This window comes from Tamandua tetradactyla, chromosome 25 (assembly GCF_023851605.1).
Source record: "Tamandua tetradactyla isolate mTamTet1 chromosome 25, mTamTet1.pri, whole genome shotgun sequence".
In the NCBI taxonomy this organism is placed as follows: Eukaryota; Metazoa; Chordata; class Mammalia; order Pilosa; family Myrmecophagidae; genus Tamandua; species Tamandua tetradactyla.
The window spans coordinates 6303265-6329146 of record NC_135351.1 but is presented as its reverse complement, the minus strand read 5'-3'; the positions used below and the strand labels follow the sequence as shown (position 1 = coordinate 6329146).

General features: G+C 37.6%; 2 protein-coding genes and 1 pseudogene across 13 annotated transcripts in view; 1 reads left to right on the top strand and 2 right to left on the bottom strand.

Moving 5' to 3' along the window:
• Positions 1-5820, top strand: part of ECI2 (enoyl-CoA delta isomerase 2) — a 101148-nt gene extending 95328 nt beyond the window's left edge. For all 4 annotated transcript variants that reach the window (XM_077143489.1, XM_077143486.1, XM_077143488.1 and 1 more), the window contains exons 9-10: positions 4711-4854; positions 5570-5820. In XM_077143489.1, the coding sequence (XP_076999604.1) occupies positions 4711-4854; positions 5570-5725 (300 nt within the window). In that variant the 3' untranslated portion in view covers positions 5726-5820. The remainder of the gene's footprint in view (positions 1-4710; positions 4855-5569) is intronic.
• The window catches only part of LOC143668884 (testis expressed protein 56-like), an 81687-nt gene that overhangs the window by 13708 nt on the left and 42097 nt on the right, over positions 1-25882 (bottom strand). For all 9 annotated transcript variants that reach the window (XR_013168610.1, XR_013168611.1, XR_013168614.1 and 6 more), the window contains exon 3: positions 5946-6168. Coding sequence is in view for 4 of the 9 variants with exons in the window: in XM_077143494.1 (XP_076999609.1) it covers positions 5946-6168 (223 nt within the window). In the remaining 5 variants the exon portion in view is untranslated. The remainder of the gene's footprint in view (positions 1-5945; positions 6169-25882) is intronic.
• LOC143669101 (cyclin-C pseudogene) lies at positions 17576-18467 on the bottom strand (annotated as a pseudogene).

Here is a 25882-nt window from a genome sequence, read left to right as displayed (position 1 = left end):
AAAGAAATATAAAAAACTAGGGTTGACAGTTTGGGACAAAGACCTGTGCTTCAGATACCCTGGGGAGGGAGGTCCTTCTACTGGGAAACAAAGGACAATCAAAGTCCTGTAAATGGGAAATCCAAAACAACTAACAAAGGCAAGAGTAAGTACGGCCCAGAAAGAAAGGGAAAGCCCTGCACTCTCATTCAGCCTTGGGCAGACCCTCCTGATAGGAGAGCTAAAGTGCAAGAAAATCTCTGCCTTACAAAACAGAGCTGGTTACAAGACCAAGAAACAGACAATCCTGAGAATAAGTCCCAGAGTTAACATTTTAAAATATTAAAATGAGTCACCTGCAACAAGAGTGCAAGACAAAGCAACAGGTAATGATGGCCTATTAAAAGGAAGAGGACAAAGATAAAGAAAACAACAAAGGAAATGAAAATGTGAATGTACTGAACGGTCTTTAAAAGATCCAAAAAAATTCTTCTTTAAAAGACCCAAAAAAGTTCTCAAGGAAATGAAGGGAAGTACAGAGATGTCCAAGGATATCAGGAAAACAATGGATAAACAATAAGAGAGTCTCAGTAAAGAGGTAGAAAAAGTTTAAAAGGAACTGAACAGAACAACAGAAGTTGAAGACCACATTAACTGAAATGATTAATGCCCAAAAGGGTTACAGGAGCAGGTTGGAACTAAGAAAAGAAAGAATCAGTGAACTTGATGACAAGACACTTGAAATGAGTCAGGCGGAGGAGCACCAAGAGAAAAGAAATATGAAATGAAAATAACCTAAGACAACTATGGGACACCATCAAGCTTACCAGTATATTCATCATGGAAGTACCAGAAGGAGAAGAGAGAAAGGAGCAGAAGGAATCGTCAACTTCCCAAGTTTGGGAAGACAGAAAACTTCCCAAACTTTGCAAAAGTCATGAATGTGCACATCCCAGAAGCTCACAGAGCACCCAACAGGATAAATGTGAAGAAAACTATACCTCATCTTCTGTTGATCACACTATAAAATACAAAGGACAAGGAGAGAGTTCTGAAAGCTGTAAGAGAAAAGCAGCATGTTATGTACAAGGGAGTCCCAGTTAGATTGAGAACCAGCTTCTCATCAGAAACGGTGGACACAAGAAGGCAGTAGGTGGAAATACTTAAAGTTCTGGAGGAAAATCTGTCAGCCAGGAATTTTATATCTGGCAAGACCCTTTTTCCACAGTAAGGAAGAGACCAAAACACAGGCAACAAAAGAAAAAATAGATAAGCGGGACTTGAACAAAATTAAAGGCTTTTGTTCCTCAAAGGACTTTATTATGAAAGTAAAAGGAGAACTGACAACCTACCCAATGGGAGAAAATATTTGTAAACCACATAATCTGATAAAGGATTAATATCCAGAATAAAGAAATCCTTCACCTTAACAACAAAAAGACAAACAATCCGATTTAAAAATGGCTCATAGCCGCATCTTTCACAGTTACCAAGAGAAGGAAGCAACCCAAGTGTCCATCAACCGATAAATAAATAAATGAAATGTGGCATATACATACAATGGAATATTAGTTATTTGTAAAAAGGAATGAATTCCTGAAACATGCAACAAAACGGATGAACCCTAAAGACATCATGTTGAGTGAAGTAAGCCAGACATAAAAGAACAACTATTGTGTGATCTCACTGTTTTGAAACAATTAGAATAAGCAAACTCACTGAGTAAGAATCTAGAATCCAGGTTACCAGGGGACAGGGTAGGAATAGGGAATGGGAAACTAATACTTAAAATGTGCAGTGTTTCTGTTTGGAATGATGGAAATGTTTTGATCTTGGTTGGTGATCATGAGAGCACAATATTGTAAATGCAGTTGACAGCACTGCAATATTTATCTGAATATGAGTAAAAGGGGAAATGTTAGATTGTATGTATGGTAACAGAATAAAATTAAAAAAAAAAAATCCATGGAACTTCTCTACACAAGCAGTGAGCCCGAACTTAAACCATGGACTTTAATTAATTGTGCAGTTATTAAAATATGCTATCATCAATCGTAACAAATGTTCACACAATGCAAGATGGGTGGTGATGGGGTGCCATATGGGAATCCTGTATTTTATGCATGATTGTTCTGTAAAGTCCACAACTTTTTTAATAAGGAAAAAGATTTAAAAACTTTGTGCCTCACAGGACATTACCAAAGTGAAAAGACAACCTACAGAATAGGAGAAAATATTTGGAAACCACATATCTGATGAGGATTTAATATCCAGAATATATAAAGAACAGCTACAACTCAACAACTAAAAGACAAACAACCCGATTGGACGTGGCGCAAGAATTTTAATAGCTATTTCTCCAAAGAAGATATTCATATAACAGGTAGTCATATCAGAATATGCCCAGCATCATTCACCATTACGGAAATGCATATTAAAATCACAATAAGAGATCTTTCACACTCAATAGTATGGCTGTTTAAAGAAAAAAATAAGTGTCGACAAGGTGCAGAGAACTAGGAACCATTGCAGCATGGTTGGTGACAACGTGAAATGGTGCAGCCACTGTGGAAAATGGTCTGACAGTTCTTCAGAAAGTTAACCCTAGAACTACCATATAACCAGGCAATTTCACTCTTAGGTCTGTATCCAAAAGAATTGAAAGCAGGGACCCAAACAGATATTTGTACACCAACATTCATTGCAGCATTATTCATAATACCCAAAATGTGGAAGTAACCCAAATGTCCATCACAGATGAATGTATAAACAAAATGTTGTATATCCCCCATACAATAGAATACTGTTCACGCACAAAAAAGAGGTGACGTGCTGGTACATGCCACATCATGGATGAACCTTGAAGAGATCACGTTGAGTGAAATAAACCAGAACAAAAGGGCAATTATTGTATGACTTCTCATATGAAATACTTAGAATAAGTAAATTCGTAGAGAAAGAAAGCAAAATAGGGGGTAGGGGGTAGGCGGAGAGGAGAGTTATTGCTAAATGGGTATGCATACTGGTTTGGGATGATGAAAATAGCCTGGAAATATGTAGTGGTGAAAGTTACACAGTATTGTCAGTATACCTAATGTCACAGAATTGTCCACTGAAAATGGTTAAAATTATTTTTATGTTATGTCTATTTAACCACGATTAAAAATAAATTAAAAAAAATTTTTAAAGATAGACCTTGAAGAAAGCAACATTTGGAAGGGGTGTCGTGAAAAATATAGAGGAGTTGGCAATAAAAAGAAAGGACGGGAGGAGGGAAGGGGAAGGGAAAGAAAGGAAGAAAGGAGGAAGGGAAGGAAGCAAGCAAGCAAGCAAATTATTAGCTCTCCAGTTTTATAGCTGGAGGAACCAGGCTCCAAGAGAAGCTCCCTCTGCAACTCCAAAGGGAGTCGCTCTTTCCATGGGTTGCCCAGTGATAGCTTCCTGCTGCCCCAGGCCTGTCCTTTCCAGCTCTGTGCAGTAGCCATTGAAGGACCAGGGCTGGGCCAGCCCCTTTGCTCTTCCAGCACAAAGCCCCCATTTAATTGCCTTATATATGAGCAGCAGCCAATAGACAGTGACATGATTGCCTCTTTACTTTGGGAGTCCTAGAAAGTAAGAGCAGATATCGAGGCTTCCTGGGGAGTTACAGAACCACTCCTAATGGCAATAGCCTTTGCATATACCTGTTTTGCCCATGTGTGAAGGCTTCCAGGGTGGTTTAGTGGCAGTTTGGGTCTCTCTGTGCTGGTGGAAACCTGGTTGTCCAGGCTACGAGTGGGCAGATCTGGGATCCTGGCAGGTCTGGAGAGGGGCATGAGGCGGGGGGAGAGCCTATTTTCGTTGACCTGTTGAGTTTCGTTATAAATACTAAAAATTTTAAAAATCTCATGATCCTGTCACATACCCTGAATTATTATATAGCTTTAACTTTGAAAAGTTGGACAAAACCAACTCTAGGTCTTAAGCACTCGCCTATGAAATAGTCTTTTGACTTTTCTGGAAGAGAAATTACCAGTGTAAAGATATCTACTTAGGGGCCCTCTAGGTTTTGATAGAAACTAACTTTAGGCCTTTTCACTTTTCTTTGGTCATGTAGAATTAACTTGAGTACCTGTGCAGGTAAAGAAGATTGCCAGAGCCGGTCTAGGAAATGGGACTTTGAAAGTTAGTGTTTCTAAAATCCCATGGTGTCCCCTAAAACAGTGATTTTTCTTTGTTCTTTTTATAGTGTGTAAAATAGAAAATCATAGCTGCTTGGAGTTAGCATAATTGGTGTCTCTATTTCAGTCTTTTCTGCCTCTCCAACATGTGCACAGTCTGCAAACCATTGCCCAGCAAGGGCAACAGTTTCTCCGTAATTAAGATATACAGGCAACTTCACAAGACCATCAGGGGGTGGGGGCAGCAGGGGTAGTTCAGTAGTAGAATTTCATCTGTCTTGTGGGAGACCCGGATTCAATTCCCACTCATGACCCTCCACCTCACTCCCCAGCCCCCCTCAAAAAAACAACTTGTGAACAAAATTCCTTATGACATACACATCACATAGCAGCCCCTCTTTGTGTGTATGTATAGACACAGAAATACATGCGTGATAGGTAGGGAGATGTTAAAAAAAAAAAAGATCCTCAGGAATGAAAGTAGTAAATTCACTGAAATTAACTAAAGCCTTTTTTTATTAAAATAAATAATAATCTTGCTTTTCTTTATGAATCTTGCTTTTCATTTCAGGCAGCTGAGATGCTTGTGTTTGGAAAGAAGTTAACAGCCGGAGAAGCATGTGGTCAAGGACTTGTTACTGAAGTATTTCCTGACAGCACTTTCCAGAGAGAAGTTTGGACCAGGCTGAAAGCATATTCAAAGCTCCCCCCAAATGTTGGTTCTCCTTTTTTGCTTATATGAACCATGGAAATAATTTCCTAAAGGAAAAATTCATTCACTTTAAGAGAATAAGTAATAAAAAAAGAAGCTTTATCTTGGGTTGATTTTAAGCACATCTATCTAACTATGGGATTAATAATGATGATTGTAATGTTGGAAACACTGATTTTTACAAAACTTACAAGATAGACATTCCATTTCTGTGACACGAAGGCAGAAGGGCAGTTATTTATGGGGATCCCTTTGTGGACCATGATATGCAGTATTTTCTGAGCACAATTCAGTTTGAAATTCAAAGAAGTCATGAGGTAGGTGGACAGTACTTTAGAAGATTCTTATCGTATAGTGCTTTTCTTTTTTGTATGTGATAGCTAGCAAGTGATTGTGCATATTTTTGTTTTGCATCTACATTCTTGCTAATCAAAACGTGGTCCTAGAAAAGAGCTTCAGCATCCATCTGGGAACTTTTTAGAAATGTAGCGTCTCGGGTCCTGCCCACACCTACTGAATCCAAGTCTTTATATGAAGACCTCCAGGTGATGCCTATACACGTGGAAAGCTTGAGGAGCACTGTCTTACCCTGCACATATATCTTAGGGTTTGACAGGATTCGTTAAATGAACAGTGGAGAAAAGACCATCAGAATTACAGAATAACCCACTCCTAATAGATTCACTCCTAACCTTTTCATTGGTTTTGTTTTCTTCAGGCCATGAGAATTTCAAAGCAGATAATCCGAAACAGAGAGAAAGAAAAGCTCCATGCTGTTAATGCTGAAGAATGCAATGCCCTCCAGGAAAGGTGGCTGTCCGAGGAGTGCCTCAACGCAATCCTGAACTTCTTCTCCAAAAAAGCAAAGCTGTAATAGCTACTGCAGTAATGTCAGGTGTTTCACAGGAGAGAGTGTGATATGACCACTGATTTCTGTACTTGAATTGAATAAACACCCACTGTGCCTTTTGTCAGTGCTCAATTATTTATGCTGGCAGTTATAAACTTAAGAATAGCCCTGACGAAAAGAAAAAATTACGTAGAACAAGCTTTAAGAATCTACATAGGTTTTTGGAAAGGGAGAAGGGTCTTACCGCTTTTGACATGAACTCATGTTGCCAGAAACACTGAAACAGCCTGTTTGGGTTCCTGCTTTGAAAAGCATTCATAGCATGACAAGCCGAAGTTGTGTCCTTAAACACCACCATAGCACTTTGCTTTCCACAAGGGGTCACTGACTGGATTGGTCCAAATGCCGACAACCTCTGGGTGATGGATTGAAGATCCTCCATGGGTTGCATGTTCCTTTTCAGCCATCTAGCAAGGGAACAAACAGAGTTTAGTTACCAGGAATAAATTGTTGGTGAAATAAGATTATTAGTTTATTTTTCTTTTTTTTTGTGATTTAATAAAGAGGCATAAAGGGAGAATTGGGTCATTGGAAAGAAGTGTTTTGTATTGGTAATGTTTCCTTTTTTATTGTAAAAGTCTTCATTTTTGTTTGATGTGGTATTTTTTATAAAGGCTTACCTACAAGATACTTTAACTGTCCTTGCAGTTTTCTGTTTTGATTAATTCCATACACATCAATTTTTGATAGAGGCTAAGAGTGTAATTGCAATGCTTACAAAAAATTTGCCTGGAACATTCTGCTTTCTTAAATACCCTCCGTTTTTTACCTTTCTCACAAGCATCAGCATTCAGCCACTGAGCCTCTGACATTTTAGTGCTTAATTTTTTTCCCCAGTAATCTTGATCCAAAATTTTCAATCTTCAACAAAATATTTTAATAGCAAATAAACATTAATATTTATTGGGCATTTGGTGTTAATAGTGCTATATGCTAATAATCACATTTTAGCCTCAAAAATCAACAGCAAAAAGGAAGAGGAAGCTACTGTTACTACCACTGTTTTACAAGTAGGGATCCTGAAGTATAGAGATTTAAGTAGTTTTTCCAGAGTCAAACTCCCAGTTTGTGGGAGTTTGTCAGAAAGAGGATAAAACCCAAGCGTAAACTTTTCCTACTCTAGCTACTGCCCATTTCTCCCAGTAATTTAGTTGTAATGTACTAATTATAACTAAAGTCTTAAAATATGAGAAAGTTGAGAATGCCGAAATTAAAAGCAGGTGGGGTGTGGAAAGATCTCTACCCTGCCCCCTTCTCTTTGTTTCCACTCCCCTTCTATGCTTGTGGATGGGACTGGTTGTGATTTTAACTACCGCCCAAGATCAAGGCAAAGCTTGCAGAGTTTCTAGTCTGAATCTAACTAGGCTGACTTGACTGACTGGTAAAACAGAAACATCAACTGTCTCTAGAAAGTTGTTATCCAACCCAGGGTCCACACAACATAGTACTCTCAAGACACAGAAAAAAAATTATCCGACATACAAAAGACCGTTTCTAATGTGAAGAAAAGAGAAGAAAAAAAGTTTGAAAAAAAAAAAGAAGCCTCATGGCCCAGTAGGAAAGAAATGGCTGGAAAATAAGCAAAGTTGGTGAGTCATCATTTACAGATTCAAGAAGCTCAGAGAATTCCGAAGAGGATAAGTCCAGCCTACAGTATGCTTTTATTTTACATTTTTAAAACGTTGCTTTAAAACTGCAATAGAGACTCCATGTGATCTTCCAAGCCTGCAATGATTACCAACTGGCTCTTTAAAGTAGAAGTTTGGTGGTGATCCCTGGAATAAACTAAAAAATCATCTGATGGCGCATTATAATCAAACTACTGAAAAATATAGGGAAAATGACAGGGGACCAACATTCCAAGTGCCACAGATTATTCATCAGAAAACATGAGTCCAGCAGACAAAGGTACAAAATCTTTACATTTTTAAAGAGAAGAACTGTCAACTCAGAGTTCTATAGCCAGCAAAAATAATCATAAGGTATGAAAGCAAAATAAAGCCATTTTTAGATTAAGGGAAACTAAGACAATTTGTTGCCAACGTACCTACTTTAAGAGAAAAATGCTACAGGAGTTTCTTCAGACTGAATGGAAATGATACTAGAGAAAAACTTGTATCTTTAAGAATCAAGAAAGCACAAGAGAAACAGTAAAAATCTAGGTGAATGTAAAAGACTATTCCTCTTAAGCTCTTTAAAATATGATGACTGTTGAAAGCAAAAATTATAACATTGCTGGTGGAGTTTTCAATGCATCTAAATCTAATACATACCGTAACTATAATGTAATGATTGAGGAGGATGTTAAATGGATTCATGGTTTTAAGCTTTCTACTTTTACATGAAGTGGAACATTTGAGAAAGGTAAGGCTTGCATATTGTAATTCCTAGAACAATCACTAAAATAAAGAGATTTAGCCAAAATACCAATAAAATAATTGATATGAAATACCAAAAAATACTCAGATAATTCAAATGGAGGCTGGAAAAGGAATAAACAGAAAACAATATTCCTCTAAATCCAGCTTTATCAATAATTACATTAAATGTTAATGGCCTATACCTATCATAACCTGCCAAACCCCAAACAGGACCATTCCAGCCAATCCTAAAGAACATCTAGGGCAATATATAAGATCCCACAAGGGTTCCATGTTCTATTGTAACTTTCTAGAAACCTACAACCTCCAGATGTGTCCTGGGACCAGATAAGTCCTGAAACCTCTTATGTTCAGGAGGTTCAGAGCCCAACCTCTCCTGAACATCACAAAGTTCCATGTCCCTACCCCATATTAGTGACAGAACCTTCCAACATGAAAAGGTTAGAATGGCCATAGCCCAAATACCCCTAAAGAGAGGGACAGAAAGATCAAAGGTGATGGTGGAGTTATACAGAGAAGATAGGATTTAACTAATGAATATGAATGCTGAATCATTAAATTGATACCTCTTTTAGTCTCCAGTATCTTAGAGCAGCTAGAAGTAAAAACCTAAAATTGTGGAATTGTAACGCATGTCAATCTCTGAAATATGTTCTATAACTAATTGTGGTAATGTGCTTTGAAATTTATAGCTTTTAAAAATATATGTTATTTTTTACAAAAAAAGAGAAAGGAAAAAAATCAATTGTGGTGATAAAAAAATATTTAAGTCTTTTAGCCTTCTATAGTTGGAGTAGCTAGAAGGAAAAATCTGTCACATAAGGTAGCCTGTGACAAACTCTGGGATCTGTCCTGTAACTACTTGTTGAAGAATGCTCTGAAAATTATTGCTTTTTTCTTTCTTTACTTTGTATATATGTTATACGATGCACTTAAAAAGTTTTAAAAAATGTTAATGGCCTAACACTCCAGATAAAAAAGCAGAGTTGACAGAATGGATAAAGTAAAACTCTCTATTGCCAACAAGAGCCACTCTTTAAAGGCAGCGAGGTTAAAAGTAAATGGATGGGGCAAGCCACAGTGGCTCAACAGACAGAATTCTCGCCTGCCATGCCAGAGACCTGGGTTCTATTCCCGGTGCCTGCCCATGCAAAAAAAATGGAATGAAAACATATATATGGTATATATATATACCATGCAACCACAAAACTTAAGAAGGCTCTAGTGGCTATTTCAATATTGGATAAAATAGTCATCAAGACAAAAAGGGATACTTCACAATGCTAAGAAGCACAATTCATCAAGAAGAATAAATGTGTGTGTACCTGTGCTGGTTTGAAACTGTTATGTACCCCCAGAAAAGTCATGTTCATCAACTCCATTCTGTGGGTGCAGACCTATTGTGGGTGGGACTTTTCGATTAGGTTGTTTCCATGGAGATGTGACTCCACATATTCAAGGTGGATCTTAATCAGGTTACTGGAGTCCTTTAAGATAGAAACATTTTGGAGAAAGCCTATACAGAATTGCTCTGGGAGATGTAAGCAAGGAATCTCAGAAACCGAAGGACCCAGAACCTAGAGTGAGCCAAAAGAACCTAAGAGATGAAATCCAGAGTTTGCCCCAGAGAAGCTAAGAGAGGACCCACAGACCCTTAGAGAAAGAAAGCAATGAACTGGGAGCAAGGACCAGCAGAGGCCACCAGGTACTTTTCCATGTGACAGGGAAACACTGGACGCAATCGGCCTTTCTTGAGTGAGGGTATCCTCTTGTTGATACCTTAATTTGGACATTTCCATGGCCTTAGAACTGTAAATTTATAACCTAATAAATCCCCTTTGTAAAAGCCAACACACTTCTGGTATATTGCACTCTGGCAGCATTAGCAAACCAAAACAGTGCCTAATAGCAGTGAACAATGAAACAAGAAATAGATAACTCCAAAACTATAGACAGAGATTTTTTAAAACTTATTTATTAATTAAAAAATAAAGAAACAAAATAAAACATCAACATACATAATCAGTAATTCACAATATCATCACTTAGTTGCATATTCATCATTTCTTAGAACATTTGCATTAATTCAGAAAAACAAATAAAAAGACAATAGAAAAAGAAATAAAATGAACACAGGAAAGGAAAAAAAAAGATTATACCTACCATAAACCTTACCCCTCGCTTTCATTGATCACTAGCATTTCAAACTAAATTTATTTTAGCATTTGTTCCCCCTGTTATTTATTTTTATTCCATATGTTCTACTCCTTTGTTGATGAGGTAGATCAAAGGAGCATCAGACACAAGGTTTTCACAATCACACAGTCACATTGTGACAGCTGTATCATTATTCAATCATCCTCAAGAAACATGGCTACTGGAACACAGCTCTACATTTGCAGGCAGTTCCCTCCAGCCTCTCCATTACATCTTGAATAACAAGATGATATCTACTTGATGCATAAGAATAACCTCCAGGATAACCTCTTGACTCTGTTTGGAATCTCTCAGCCATTGACACTTTGTCTCATTTCACTCTTCCCCCTTTTGGTCGAGAAGGTTTTCTCAATTCCTTGATGCTAAGTCTCAGCTCATTCTAGGGTTTTTCTCAATCCCTTGATGCTGAGTCTCCTTTCATTCCAAGATCTCTGTCCCACATTGCCAGGAAGGTCCACATCCCTGGGAGTCATGTCCCATGTAGAGCGGGGTAGGGTGGTGAGACTGCTCGTTTTGTTGGCTGGAGATAGAAGCCACATCTGAGCAACAAAAGAGGCTCTCTTGCGGGTGACTCTTAGACCTAAATTTTAAGTAGACTTGACCTATCCTTTGCGGGGTTAAGTTTCATATGAACAAACCCCAAGACTGGGGGCTCAGCCTATAGCTTTGGTTGTCCACACTGCTTGTGAGAATATCAAGAATTCAACTTGGGGAAGTTGAATTTCTCCTCGTTTATAGACAGAGATTTTAACATCCCTCTTTTAACACTCGATAGAAAAAAAATTCAAAAAACAATAAAAATACAAAAGTTATGACCAACATTATCAATCTCTTTGATTTAATTGACATTTATTGAACACTGCACCCAACAATTTCAAAGTACACCTTTTCAAGGTTGCCTGGTATATTCACCAAGGTATGTCGTATGTTGAGACATGAAAAAAAGCCCTAATGAATTTTAAATGACCAAAACCATATAGTATAATTAAAAATTAACAATAAGCCATCTAAGAAAATCCCAGATATCTGGAAATTAATCAACACTTTGTAATAATTCATGAGCCAAGCACAAACTGACAAAAGAATTTAGGTCCACTAGAATGCTTCGAATTGAAGGCAACAAAAATATGGCATCAAAATTTATGGGATGCAGTTAAGCACTGCTTAGAGGGAAACTTAAAGCTTTAAATGCTTACATGAGAAAAGAAAAAAGTTCAAAAAAAAATGAACTGAAGTTCCATCTTAAGAATTGGAGATAAAAGAGCAAATAAAAGTAAAAATAAATTTTAGGTCAATGAAATAGACAACAGAGAAAAAAAATAAAGCTAAAAGCTAGTGTTTTGAAATCATCAACAAAATTGACAAACCTCTAGCTAGACTGATGACGAAAAAGGATACAATAATCAATATCAGCAATGTTGTCACAACAAATCCTACAGATATTTATAAAACATATAAAAATAATACAAAGAGAATACCAAACAAGGTTATGCCAAGAAGTTCAACAACTTGGAGAAATGGACAAATTTCTTGAAAAATACAACTAACCAAAATTGAAACCAAAAATTCTAAATATAACTTTTTATTTAAATAAATTGAATTTACTGTCAAACCCATCCCCAAAAGACTTAGGTTGTTTCATTGACGAATTCTATCACACACCCAAGGAAAACACACGATTAATCTTACACCAACTTTTTCAGGAAATAGAAAAGAATGAAACACTCCCTGAATTTTTAACATATTTTTATTCACAAATCTTCACACACACACAGTCCACACATGGTGTACAATCAATGGCTCACAATATCATCACATAGTTGTGTATTCATCACCATGATCATTTTTAGAATATTTGCATCACTTCAGAAAAAGAAATAGAAAGAAAAAAACTCATACAACACATACCCCTTACCTCTCCCTCTCCTTGACCACTAGTATTTCAATCTACCCAATTTATTTTACTTCTTATCCCCCTTATTATTTATTTTTTTACTCATCTGCCCATACCCTGGATAAAAAGGAGCATCAGACACAAGATTTTCACAATCACACAGTTTCACTATAGAAGTTATATCATTATACCAATTGTCTTCAGGAATCAAGGCTACTGGAACACAGCTCAACAGTTTCAGGTACTTCCCTCCAGCCACTCCAATATACTATAAACTTAAAAGGGATATCTATATAATGCATAAGAATAACCTCCAGGATAACCTCTCAACTCTGTTTGAAGTCTCTCCACCACTGAAACTTTATCCCCAACTCATTTTTTTTGGGACCTGTATAAACTTTATGACAAAACCTGAAAAATAATACAGAAAAGAAATGAAAATTATTCCTCATGAATATAGATGGAAAAAAATACTTAACAAAAATAATAGGAGATCAATGTCAGAGACCCGGGTTCGATTCCCAGCCCATGCACTTCCCAAACAAACAAATAAGCAAAACGAACAAATGAAAAACCAAACAAACAAAAATTCAACAAGTGGTGCTGCAATAAGGGGACACTCATATGGAAAAAGATTGAAATGTGACCCCCACCATACAGCATACAAAGAGTAAAATAACATGAAAGAAGACATGTATAGCTAGAGGGAACATGAAATGATTCTCCATGTTCTTCTTGGAACTTCAGGCAGGAATTTGTGAAAGTCAGCAGGTGTGGGGAACCTCAGAAGACATGCACCCAATACCTGCCTCTAAATTTCTAGACAACACACCACCTGACTCTCCAAATCAGATCCACACAAAGTCCTTAGAATGGAGGACTTTCCATTAGTTGCCATGTACTTGGATACCCAGTAGACATTTTCCTGTCTTTCCATGTAGATTGGTTTGCTGCTTCTGCTTCAGAACTTCCAGCTCCACCTCTGGAGGGGGGAGAACTTCACTCTTCCCATCTGGTCTGCTCTTTCAGAGAACCTTCTTTTTGGTCTCATGTATTTCTCAAAAACTTCTAACAATAAATTTGGTCATTGAGTACCTCAAGACTCTATCTGTAAGTTTCTCTCTTGGATTATGCTTTCCATTTTTTAGTCTAGAACCCCTTTATTCTTAGTCATGACCTTGAGGGCAGAAAATCATTCTTCAAGCCTTACCTTTCCTGAGTGCAGTCAGACCTGCTGATCTGACCAACAGATCCTGTGATTGCTCTTGGAATGCCAGAAGTGGGAGGCAACTCTACACATCTCAGGAAGATTACTTCATTTTCTGTACCTGCTGACTTGGAGGGTTTCAGTGGGTCTTGTCTCTGCTTGCAGATTATTATCACCTAGGAGCTTTCTAAAAATAGCAAAGTCTAGACCCCACCTCAGAATTAGGGTTCCATTGATCTGGGATGGGCCCAGCAGGTGTGGGTGACAAGGTGGCTTACAAGTCATCAGAAGATGAAAAATGATAATGAACATCTTCCTCCTAGAACCTTCAGCCCGTTTCCAAATCAGCACAGTGCTTTAGTTCTGAGATTTCCAGTCATTCCCCATCCCACCAACAGGCTCAATGGACTGCTGCTATTTTCAGATGGAAAGTACTGGTGAGGTAAGAAACAAATGAGAGCAGAGTCCTCCTCCTTCTTTGCTTCAGAAATGCACAGCCCTCAATCATCAGTCTTCCCCAACAGTTTTGTTTAATTTCCATGGTGAGATGGAGTACTCGGTATATACCCAGAAGAGTTGAGGGCAGTGACACGAACAGACATTTGCACATCAATGTTCATGGCAGCACTATTCACAACTGCCAAGGGATGGAAACAATCTAGCTGCCCATCAACAGAGAAGTGGATAAACAAGATGTGGTATACAGATAAGATGGAATATTATGCAGCATTTAGACAACATGATGTCTAAAAACATAGGACAACATGGATGAACCCCGAGGACATAAAGGAAAAAAGTCAGACACTAAAGGACAGATACTGTATGATTCCATCATTATGACTCTGACAGAGCCACCAGTGTTTTGGAGCAGCTAGAAGGAAGAATCTGAGTCGAGGGTGTGGTAGCCCATGACCAACTCTGGGAACTGTTCTATAGCTGCTTGTTGAAGTGTGCTTTGAAAATTATTGCTTTTTTTTTCTTTTCTTTGTATATATATGTTATACTTTATAAAAATGATGTTAAAAAAACTATAGGCAGCTATAGTAATATTCAGTAAAATAAATTTCTGAAATCAAAAATTTGAAAAAATTTAGTAACATAGCTCACTACTATAGCAAAGTTGATATTTGTAGTAACTTTTTACTTGATATTTTGAGAACCCACACAGTTTTGATAGTTAATCAAATGATATTTAAGATGCTATTTAATATATAGAATTCAAGTAACTCTATCTGTATTTATAGATTTTTTTCCTTTTTTGCTTTAATTTTAAATTGGTTTATGAAACATATTGTATGAACAGGCATTACGATGGTTGCTGAGATATTTTTTTCAATATGCCTATGGATAAGTTAAATAAGATATCCATTTTAGGTGGTTAAGATTTCCATATCTTAATTGTAAAAATATTTGTATATTTGTATTTGTAAATATTTGCATACTTGTATTTGTAAATATTTGGTAACATAGGTCATTACTAGAACAACAAAGAGATTTGTAAGAACTTTCTACTTGATATTTTGAGAACATTCACAGTCTTGACAGCTGATCAAATGCTATCTAAGATAGTGCTTAATACTATCTTATGTTATGATAACATTAATCAAATGTTATCGAAGATAGTGTTTAAAACTTAAGAATTTAGCTATCTGAATATGTAGATTTTTTCCTTGTTTCCTTAGTTTTTAATTGGTTTTTGAAACTTACTGCACAAACACAGGCTTTCCAATGATTCTATGGATACTTATGGTTAAGCCAACTAAGAAAAAAATTTCCATGGTGAATCCATTCTTCTTTGACTATAAAAGAGCTGAATTCCTGGAATGTCCATCGATGAGGTGGGTCTGGCTGGCAAATAAACCTAGTGGCCCTGAAGGACAATCCATGTTAGTGAATCAGGCCAGATGAGCAACTTAGCATGTTCAAATATGTGCTCATCCTTGCTCTGCCTTTTTTGCTGTGCTCCCCTGGAAAGGCTCCTGCCTTTTCTGGACTCAGTTTTCCCGTTGTCTAACAAGAACCAGATGATGTCTCACTCTTCCAGCTCTAAGGGTCTATGAGTCTTGTGTAGGTTGAAGAAATAAGTAACAGAAGGGAAGGAAGAAGGAGATATGGGAGACTTTTATTTGGCTAAACATAATCAATTATACTTTAAATTTGTCTTGTGGTATGAAGTTGACAGTAGAGAACATCAAACTTTTCTTGAGTGCCTACCCAAGTCCTCTAAGTAGAGAGCTTAGATTGGAGTACCAAACAAATATGTATTTACTCTAAAGCATGACAGATACAATGATAGAAAAAAAGAAAAAAATGGTGGTACAGAGAAGGGGGTGATTGCCTCTTGAGGGGGTGGTCTTAAGTTAGGCTTATTTGGAAATGTCTATGGAAGAGATGGAAACAGAATAAAACCTATCTTCAGTGGCTACCATGTTGATGCAATAAAAACATTCTGAAACCTAAACTAAAGATCTTACATTGATCATGCTAACTTCCTCAATTCCATTCCTGCTTTTGGAACACTTTCCAAAATAAAAAAAGAAATCCCTAGAGCCCATGGAAATATGAACATATTTAGCCAATAAATACAATTTACAAATAACTCTTACTTACATGCAATATCCAATAGGGATTTACAGTATTTTAAAACTGGGCAGGGGGGCAGTATCCTGCCAAATTCTCCAACAGGGATGATACACCACCATCTGCAGTGTTAGACCCTCGAAAATCTATTAAACAGCATGGTCCCAGAGCTGTGAGCGGTAGTGCTTGCTAATTTATTTATTTTACTTTTTTTTTTCCTGGAAAACTAAAGTAAGTTTTATACTATAAACTTCTTATAAATTTATACTAGGAAGTCAATATTTAATTTAAAAATCCATTGCTCACAATTGATTTATAAAACTATTTTAATCCTTTAAGCATACATCAATATCCTATGATGTCAAATTTTATTTATCACTCTCCAAGTCTGAAGAAAATGATTAATTTATTACATTGCAGAGACAGCACAGTCCCAAACACATAACATTTAGTTTGAAGTCCTACACTTATATCAGAATTAATAACAGCCAGTAACAAATTGGTCTGAAATCGATTGTGTTCCTGGTTCAGGGTATCTGTAGTAAATTTGTAAATCCATACTAAAACATAAAAATAAACTAAGGTATGTATACCTTATATAAACTTTTCACAGTGGAGTAAAATTAACATTAGATTTTACTACATTTCAACCATATTATGGTGTTTTATCCAATTATCCTTCAAAATGCCTGATTGTGAATCAATTTCAAATTACTTCAATAGGATCTTTTTCTTTTATATGTTTGCCCAACATTTCAAAATGGTTACAGAAGTAATATAACTTTTAAAATGTCAAAACTATGCTATACATATCGTATTTTTCTGCTAGACTGGGCTAGTATCTTCCATGGCAAGATATCAAAATTACTGAACAAAATACAGTTTTGTTTTGTTTTTTTCACATGGGCAGGCACTGGGAAATGAACCCGGGTCTCAGACATGGCAGGCGAGAACTCTGTCTGCTGAGCCACCATGGCCCACCCCAAAATACACTTTTAAATCAATAGGTATTTGATTAATTTCCCTGAAATTCTCAACATCATTACCAAAATCTTCCAGGATTTTATAAGATTTGATTCCTTAAACTACAGTTTTAAAGTTTAACTTAAGGAGGAAAAAAAAAAAACCCTCATATATTTGACTTTTATATCCTTTTTTTCATCTTTCAATGACCAAAGAGAATTTTAAACAATTATGCTTCATATTTCCTGGCTTAATTATAATAAAAAGCTATATTATCTATTATTCAAAATTTTAAAAATTTTACCAGTCAAAAAGCTATTAATTTTGAAATGTCTATGTCTGTCTGTCTGTAGGTCCCTTTAGAATCTTTCTGAAGTTTTATAATCAAGAGATTTTAATCAATGTATTAGAATCTAAGCAAAGAAAAAATTATTTTGCAAAAATAAAATCACTTTTCAATATGCTTTATAGAAATAAGCTACTCATTATCATACGTGTTCCACTGAAGACATTACTGAAATCTGTCCAGTGGTTTCTTTCCAATTGGTCCACTGTGGAATTCTTCAGAATGTTTAAGATTGGCTGTAGCTTGAGTTCTGACTCCCATTTGGGCCCTGCTCTCCTTCACTGTTTGGAGATGATTTTGGTTTTGGCATCTTAGTAAGAATAGGTGCCAGCTCTTTTCTCTATCAAAATTCTTCCATGGCTCATCTAGTTTTAAAATAACCCTGATTATTTCCAAAATCTTCTCCATATCCACAGAAAGCTCAGCAAACCACTCTGTGGGATCTTTCTGCTGTGCAACCACTCAGGCTACTACATGTAGGCAAGTTAAAGCTATCATGGAAGCAGGCTATGTAGGCAAAGATCCATTCTGCAGGTATCACATTCACTATCCTCCATGCAACAGCAAGCAACATGCCTGCTTGGCCCATGTCCTTCACATACTGGAGCAAAGGTCTATGAGGATGATATTATCCAGCAACAATCCATTAGTTCTAAAAGACAGAATTCACATTCTAATATGTGGTTCATCCTATAAGGAAACTCCTCTGGAAAGGCATATGAAGTAGAAGCAGAAATCATTCTTGCATTTGATGCTACTCATTTCTCAATTTTGGATGCCAAAAACACGCATGTAGGAGCCATTAAGACAGGATCTATACTTTTCAAAGAATACCTGGGATAGAATCTCTTGAAATAGACCATAGCAGTGGCAAAAACTTCTTGTCTTAATTTAAGATGTTCACCTAATGCTTGGATAACACTTGTAAAAAATATTTGTAATTTCCAATATTATTCTTCTGAGAGAAACTTCAAGTTGTTGTGGTGCTCCTTCAACAGATCTTGATTATCTAAGATTCACTGCAAATAGTGGGAACTCTGCCAAAAGCTCCCAGCCATGGAGCACAGCTTGCCCTGATTAAAAAAGAAAACAAAAACCCCAGCCTGTGGGGCCACCATGGCCCAGCCTGGGTTACGGCACTCCTCTATCTGATCAGCTCTGCTCCACTCCACGGCAGAACGGTGCCCTTGCTAACTTATTTACTACACAGAATTAAAGGGACTTTGTCAGAGCCTGTATAAGGGCTGCCAGTTTGGTGTGTGGCCCTAAGCCTGCTTATGGGAGAAAGGACTTGTCCTGACTGCTTTAGTTGGGAATACACAGCATAAGCTGGACAGTTTGCCCACACAAATTCAAGGTTAGTACTTATATTGGGCTCCATCTAAAATATAAAAATACTATATATTCCAAAGTTACTTTTGACATGTCAAAACTCAGTTTCATTGCTCACCTCCCATGTGGGAGAGTCAAGTTTGATTTCTGGCTCATGCACACGCTCCCTCCAAAACAAACAAACAAAAAACCAACTCAGTTTCACAGCCATTTTTCCCTTAGGCTGTCACAACCACGCAATCAGATGTCAGACAATGATAGCAGCACATTTTAGAGATACGGGAGCAGACCTGGAAACCTGCTCCTGGGCATATGTGGTGATCTCAGAAAATAGACAAGGACAAAACTATCTTGATGGTACTCTTTCATAACAGCAAAGTTTGCTTTGGCTAAAAGAAACAAACAAAAAAAGGATATCTCAAGGGTGTCAGTTAAACTCAAAGGATTAAGGATCATGGACAAGAAAAAGTTATCAGGCAGGTTTCATTGACCCTGTAACATTTGATAAGACAAAAGAGAATCATCATCCCTTCCCAAGAGGCCTGAGATATCTGTCCTATGCCTGCACAGCACCATCAGAAATGGAGACCAGACTGTTAATGAATTCAGCAGATCCTTCTGGAACTGGGCTCACAGGAACCAAGAAGGGGGTTGTGATTGGTTGATTACTAACATGGGCCCAAATCTCCAATGTCTTTTATACCCATGCCCCTTGCAATGAGAATTTGCATTGAGCTCCCTCCACCCAGGTAGGACCTACTTCCCCCCTTGAACCTGAGACAGCCTCCTAACTTACTCTAACCAACAGAATGCAGTGGCTTTGTACCCTAGACCTCAAGACACTTTGTGCTGTTCTGCTTTCTCACTTGGAATCCTGCCATACCCATGTCAACCACCTCAGGTTAGTCTTTGGAGGATGAGAAAATCTATGGGGGCCGAGTCATCCTAGCCATCGAGAAAAGCCAGCTTCCAGTGGACATGCCAGCTGACCACATTCACATGAGCAGAGGCCCAACAGACAGCAGCTCAGATCAGCAGGCCTTTCCAGGCAACCAAGAGAACTGAGGGAAATACTATTTAAAGTTGTAGGCATGGAAGTGTTGTGGTTGTCCATTATTTCAGACATTGCCTGAACAGTGGTGTTTACTTTTATGGTGAACTGGTCTGCACCCTGGCTACAAATATCAGAGTATGTGCCCTCTGGGCCAGTGCCAGTTCTGCCATCTCACTCAACATCCCAAATTTGAGCCAACATATTGGCCTCTGGCTCTCCTTCACACCTGTTAGTCAGTCATTCTTCTGTGCATGGCTTCCAAGTACATTCAGTCACTGTGTCAGGGGCGTGTACAGGGGTGAACAGGTTTTTTCCTAACTCTTACTGGCAAAGTGAGAAACACAAACATAAATATAAAATTACAAATAGTAACAAATGCTAGGAAAGAAATATATAAGTGTTTATGGAAGAAAAAGAGAGATGACATAAACTAGACAAGAAACCAGAAGTGTCTATCCAATTAGGGAGACTTAAGGCAAAATTCAAAGGACTAGAAGTTGAACAGACAAGGTATAGGCAGCAGACATACCAGGAGAAGAGAAAGGCATTGGAAGAGACCTTGGGTAGAGAAGAGTTTGGCAGGACCAAGGAACAGAAAGAAGGCTCCAGCAGATGGAAAGCAGTCAGCAAGGGGGGAAGCACTGCAGGGCACAATTGGGTTGCTGGAGAGCACCTCTATTAGGCAATATAGTGCATGACAACTGAAAAGTGGATAGATTGAGCCCTGACTTCAAGAAACTTATATTCTAACAAGGGAGAGGAAATGTGGATGAGTGTCAGACATTCTAGAACAATGATTTTTTTAAACAAAATTCGCATTTTTAGATAGAAATAAACTGAACAAAATTGATTTTCTCCACCAAAAATAGCAGCAATATTTTCTGTATTATTCCTAGATAAACCACAAAACATTCATTTTTGTAGACTTTCCAGGTTTTGCTTATCAATCAAGGTGAGGTAGCAGATACCGTCATGGAAGTAGAAGAAAACTGACAAATCAGTCAATAGCCATGACCTCTGATTCTGTTTGGACGATGAAACAGAAGTGTTCAATGCATGGCTGCTAAAAAGGTTCTGAAGGACTTGGTTTAACAAAGGAATGTAAACAGCAACCACCAGAAGTAGTAAAAGGCATTCAAACTCTAACTGTAACTGGTTCCTTTAGGTTCATTTGATAAAGGCAAATTCTGCACTAAATCCTTGATTGGCAAGCTCAGTTTCTCTCACTCTCTGGTAATTCCCTTAATTGTCCAATACAAATTTTTAACAACACACTTAAAAGTCCTACCAGTTGGGGCTTGAAAGGAGGGGCCAAGATGGCGGCTTAGCAATGTGCGCGTTTTAGTTCATCCTCCAGAACAACTACTAAATAACCAGAAACAGTACAGGACAGCTCTCGGAGCCATATCAATGACCAGACACACAGTGTACCTCAGTCTGGACCAGCTGAGAGGCTTCCCAAAACCGTGAGTTTCCCAATCTGTGGAGGCTGGCGCCTGGAGCTTCTCCCGAACAGGCAGCTTCCCAGAGGGAAAGGAAAGAGACTCTAAACCTGTTCAAGGCAGAAGTCACTCACTGGGCTAATGGAAAAACAGGAAGGGGAGGAAACGGAGGTTTTAGTGGCTGTGTTTCTACGGAGGCTTGGCAGTCTCTGGATTCGGCAGTCGCGGGCTGCAACTGCCCCAGGCATAGGCAAAAACGGGCTGCTTTCAGGGCTGTCTCCCACCTGTGCCTTCCCCAGGGGAGGGGTAAAGCCCAACTCAGGTGGAATCCCTCCCTCAAGGAATTCAGACACCAGGGCTTGGCAATTTGAAGCCATTAAAACCAGCCTACAACCTCTCCTCTGTCTCCACCACGTCCCCAGCAGGGAGAGTCTTCCAAAGTTAAAGGTGCCGCAACATATTTTGCTGGTGCGACCCACAGGCAGACAAGCACCACATACTGTGCAGGATAAGAAAAACAGAGCCCAGAGACTTCACAGGAAAGTCTTTTAACCTGCTGGGTCTCACCCTCAGGAGAACTGATGCAGGTGACTCCTTGCCCCTGATAGGAGGCCAGTTTAGTCCGGGAAAACCCGGCTGGAGTGTATAATACCTACGTAGACCCTCCTAAGGGTGGGGAGGGAAAAGGCACCATACAAGCAGGGCAAGAAACAAGAACACAAGAACTGAAAAATTCTCCTCAGTTAAACAAAACCTAAGCTAGAGGTCTGGAAAAAGCTGAAATGAAGGTCAAAGAACAGAGAGACAACAAATTCATCTACCAAGAAAACCCTAGGTAAGAGAAGTGAAAGCAATCTACAGAATAAACTAATTAGGGTAATTAAATGTCTAGACACCAGCAAAAAATAACAAATCACACCAGGAAAACAGAAGATATGGCCCAGTCAAAGGAACAAACCAATAGTTCAAATGAGATACAAGAGCTGAAACAATTAATTCAGAATATACGAACAGACATGGAAAACCTCATCAAAAACCAGATCAATGAGTTGAGGGAGGAGATGAAGAAGGCAAGGAATGAACAAAAGAAGAAATGGAAAGTCTGAAAAAACAAATCACGGAACTTACGGGGATGAAAGGTACAGTAGAAGAGATGAAAAAAGCAATGGAAACCTACAATGGTAGATTTCAAGAGACAGAGGTTAGGATTAGTGAACTGGATGATGGAACATCTGAAATTCAACAAGAAACAGAAACTATAGGGGAAAAAATGGAAAAATATGAGCAGGGAATCAGGGAACTGAATGATAATATGAAGAGCACAAATATACGTGTTGTGGGTGTCCCAGAAGAGAAGAAAAGGGAAAAGGAGGAGAAAAACTAGTGGAAGAAATTATCACTGAAAATTTCCCAACTCTTATGAAAGACCTAAAATTACAGATCCAAGAAGTGCAGCATACCCCAAAGAGAATAGATCCAAATAGACGTTCTCCAAGACACTTACTAATCAGAATGTCAGAGGTCAAAGAGAAAGAGAGGATCTTGAAAGCAGCAAGAGAAAAGGAATCCATCACATACAAGGGAAACCCAATAAGACTATGTGTAGATTTCTCAGCAGAAACCATGGAGGTGAGAAGACAGTGGAATGATATATTTAAATTCCTAAAAGAGAAAAACTGCCAACCAAGAATTCTATACCCAGCAAAATGTCCTTCAAAAATGAGGGAGAAATTAAAACATTTTCAGACAAAAAATCACTGAGAGAATTTGTGACCAAGAGACCAGCTCTGCAAGAAATACTAAAGGGAGCACTAGAGACAGATATGAAAACACAAAAGAAAGAGGTATGGAGAAGAGTGTAGAAAGAAGGAAAGTTAGATATGACATATAAAATACAAAAGGCAAAATGGTAGAGGAAAGTACTACCCAAACTGTAATAACACTAAATGTTAATAGATTGACACCCTAATCAAAAGACATAGACTGGCAGAATGGATTAAAAAACAGGATCCTTCCATATGCTGTCTACAGGAAACACATCTTAGACACGAAGATAAACATAGATTGAAAGTGAAAGGTTGGGAAAAGATATTTCATGCAAATAACAACCAGAAAAGAACAGGAGTAGCTATACTAATATCCAACAAATTAGACTTCAAATGTTCAACAGTTAAAAGAGACAAAGAAGGATACTATGTATTAATAAAAGGAACAATTCAACATGAAGACATAACAATCATAAATATTTATGCACCGAACCAGAATGCCCCAAAATACATGAGGCAAACACTGCAAACACTGAAAAGGGAAATAGACACATCTACCATAATAGTTGGAGACTTCAATTCCCCACTCTCATCAATGGACAGAACATCTAGACAGAGGATCAATAAAGAAACAGAGAATTTGAATATTACAATAAATGAGCTAGACTTAACAGACATTTATAGAACATTACACCCCACAACAGCAGGATACACCTTTTTCTCAAGTGCTCATGGATCATTCTCAAAGATAGACCATATGCTGGGTCACAAAGCAAGTCTCAACAGATTTAAAAAGACTGAAATCATACAAAACACTTTCTCAGATCATAAGGGAATGAAGTTGGAAATCAATAATGGGAAAAGCACCAGAAAATTCACAAATATGTGGAGGCTGAACAACACACTCTTAAATAACCAGTGAGTGAAGGAAGAAATTACAAGAGAAATCAGTAAATAGCTCTAGGCAAATAAAAATGAAGACACAACATATCAAAACTTATGGGATGCAGCAAAGACAGTGCTAAGAGGATAATTTATTGCCCTAAATGCCTATATCAAAAAAGAAGAAAGGGCAAAAATTCAGGAATTAACTGTCCATTTGGAAGAAATGGAGAAAGAACAGCAAACTAACCCCAAAGCAAGCAAAAGGAAAGAAATAACAAAGATTAGAGCAGAAATAAATGAAATTGAAAACATGAAAACAATAGAGAAAATCATTAAACCAGAAGTTGCTTCTATGAGAAAAACAATAAGATTGATGGGCCCTTAGAAAGACTGACAAAAAGAAGAAGAGAGAGGATGCAAATAAATAAGATCAGAAATGGAAGAGGACACATAACCACTGACCCCACAGAAATAAAGGAAGTAATGACAGGATACTATGAACAACTTTATGCTAATAAATACAAAAAATGTAGATGAAATGGACAACTTCCTAGAAAGGCATGAACAATCAACTTTGACTCAAAAAGAAATAGATGACCTCAACAAACCAATCACAAGTAAAGAAATTGAATCAGTCATTCAAAAGCTTCCCAAAAAGAAAAGTCCAGGACCAGATGGCTTCACATGTGAATTCTACCAAACACTCCAGAAAGAATTAGTACCAATTCTGCTCAACTCTTCAAAAAAATTGAAGTAGAGGAAAAGCTACCTAATTCATTCTATGAAGCCAACATCACCCTCATACCAAAACCAGGCAAAGGTATTACAAAAAAAGAAAACTACAGATCAATCTCTCTAATGAATATAGATGCAAAAATCCTCAACAAAATTCTAGCAAATCGAATCCAGCAACACATTAAAATAATTACACATCATGACCAAGTAGGATTCATCCCAGGTATGCAAGGATGGTTCAACATAAGAAAATCAATTAATGTAATACACCATATCAACAAATCAAAGCAAAAAAATCACATGATCATCTCAATTGATGCACAGAAGGCATCTGACAAGATTCAACATCCTTTCCTGTTGAAAACACTTCAAAGGATAGGAATAGAAGGGAACTTCCTTAAAATGATAAAGGAATATATGAAAAACCCACAGCTAAAAACTGAAAGCTTTTCCCCTAAGATCAGGAACAAGACAAGGATGTCCACTCACCACTGTTATTCAACATCATGTTAGAAGTTCTAGCCACAGCAATTAGACAAGAAAAAGAAATACAAGGCATCAAAATTGTAAAGGAAGAAGTAAAACTATCACTGTTTGCAGATGATATAATACTATACGTCGAAAACCATGAAAAACCCACAGCAAAACTACTAGAGCTAATAAATGAGTACAGCAAAGTAGCAGGTTATAAGATCAACATTCAAAAATCTGTAGTGTTTCTATACACTAGTAATGAACAATCTGAGGGGGGAAATCAAGAAACGAATTCCATTTACAATTGCAACTAAAAGAATAAAAAACTTAGGAATAACTTTAACCAAAGAGACAAAAGACCTATGCAAAGAAAACTACAAGAAATTGTTAAAAGAAATCACAGAAGACCTAAATAGATGGAAGAGCACACCGTGTTCATGGATTGGAAGACTAAATATAGTTAAGATGTCAATTCTACCTAAATTGAATTACAGATTCAACACGATACCAATCAAAATCCCAACAACTTACTTTTCAGAAATAGAAAAACCAATAAGCAAATTTATCTGGAAGGGAAGGGAGCCCCGAATTGCTAGGGTATCTTGAGGAAAAAAAACGAAGCTGGAGGTCTCATGCTGCCTGACTTTAAGGCTTATTATGAAGCCTTGACAGTGGTCAAAACAGCATGGTATTGGCATAAAGATAGATATATTGACCAATGGAATCAAATAGAGTGTTCAGATATAGACCCTCTCATCTATGGACATTTGATCTTTGATAAGGCAGTCAAGCCAGCTCACCTGGGACAGAACAGTCTCTTCAATAAATGGTGCCTAGAGAACTGG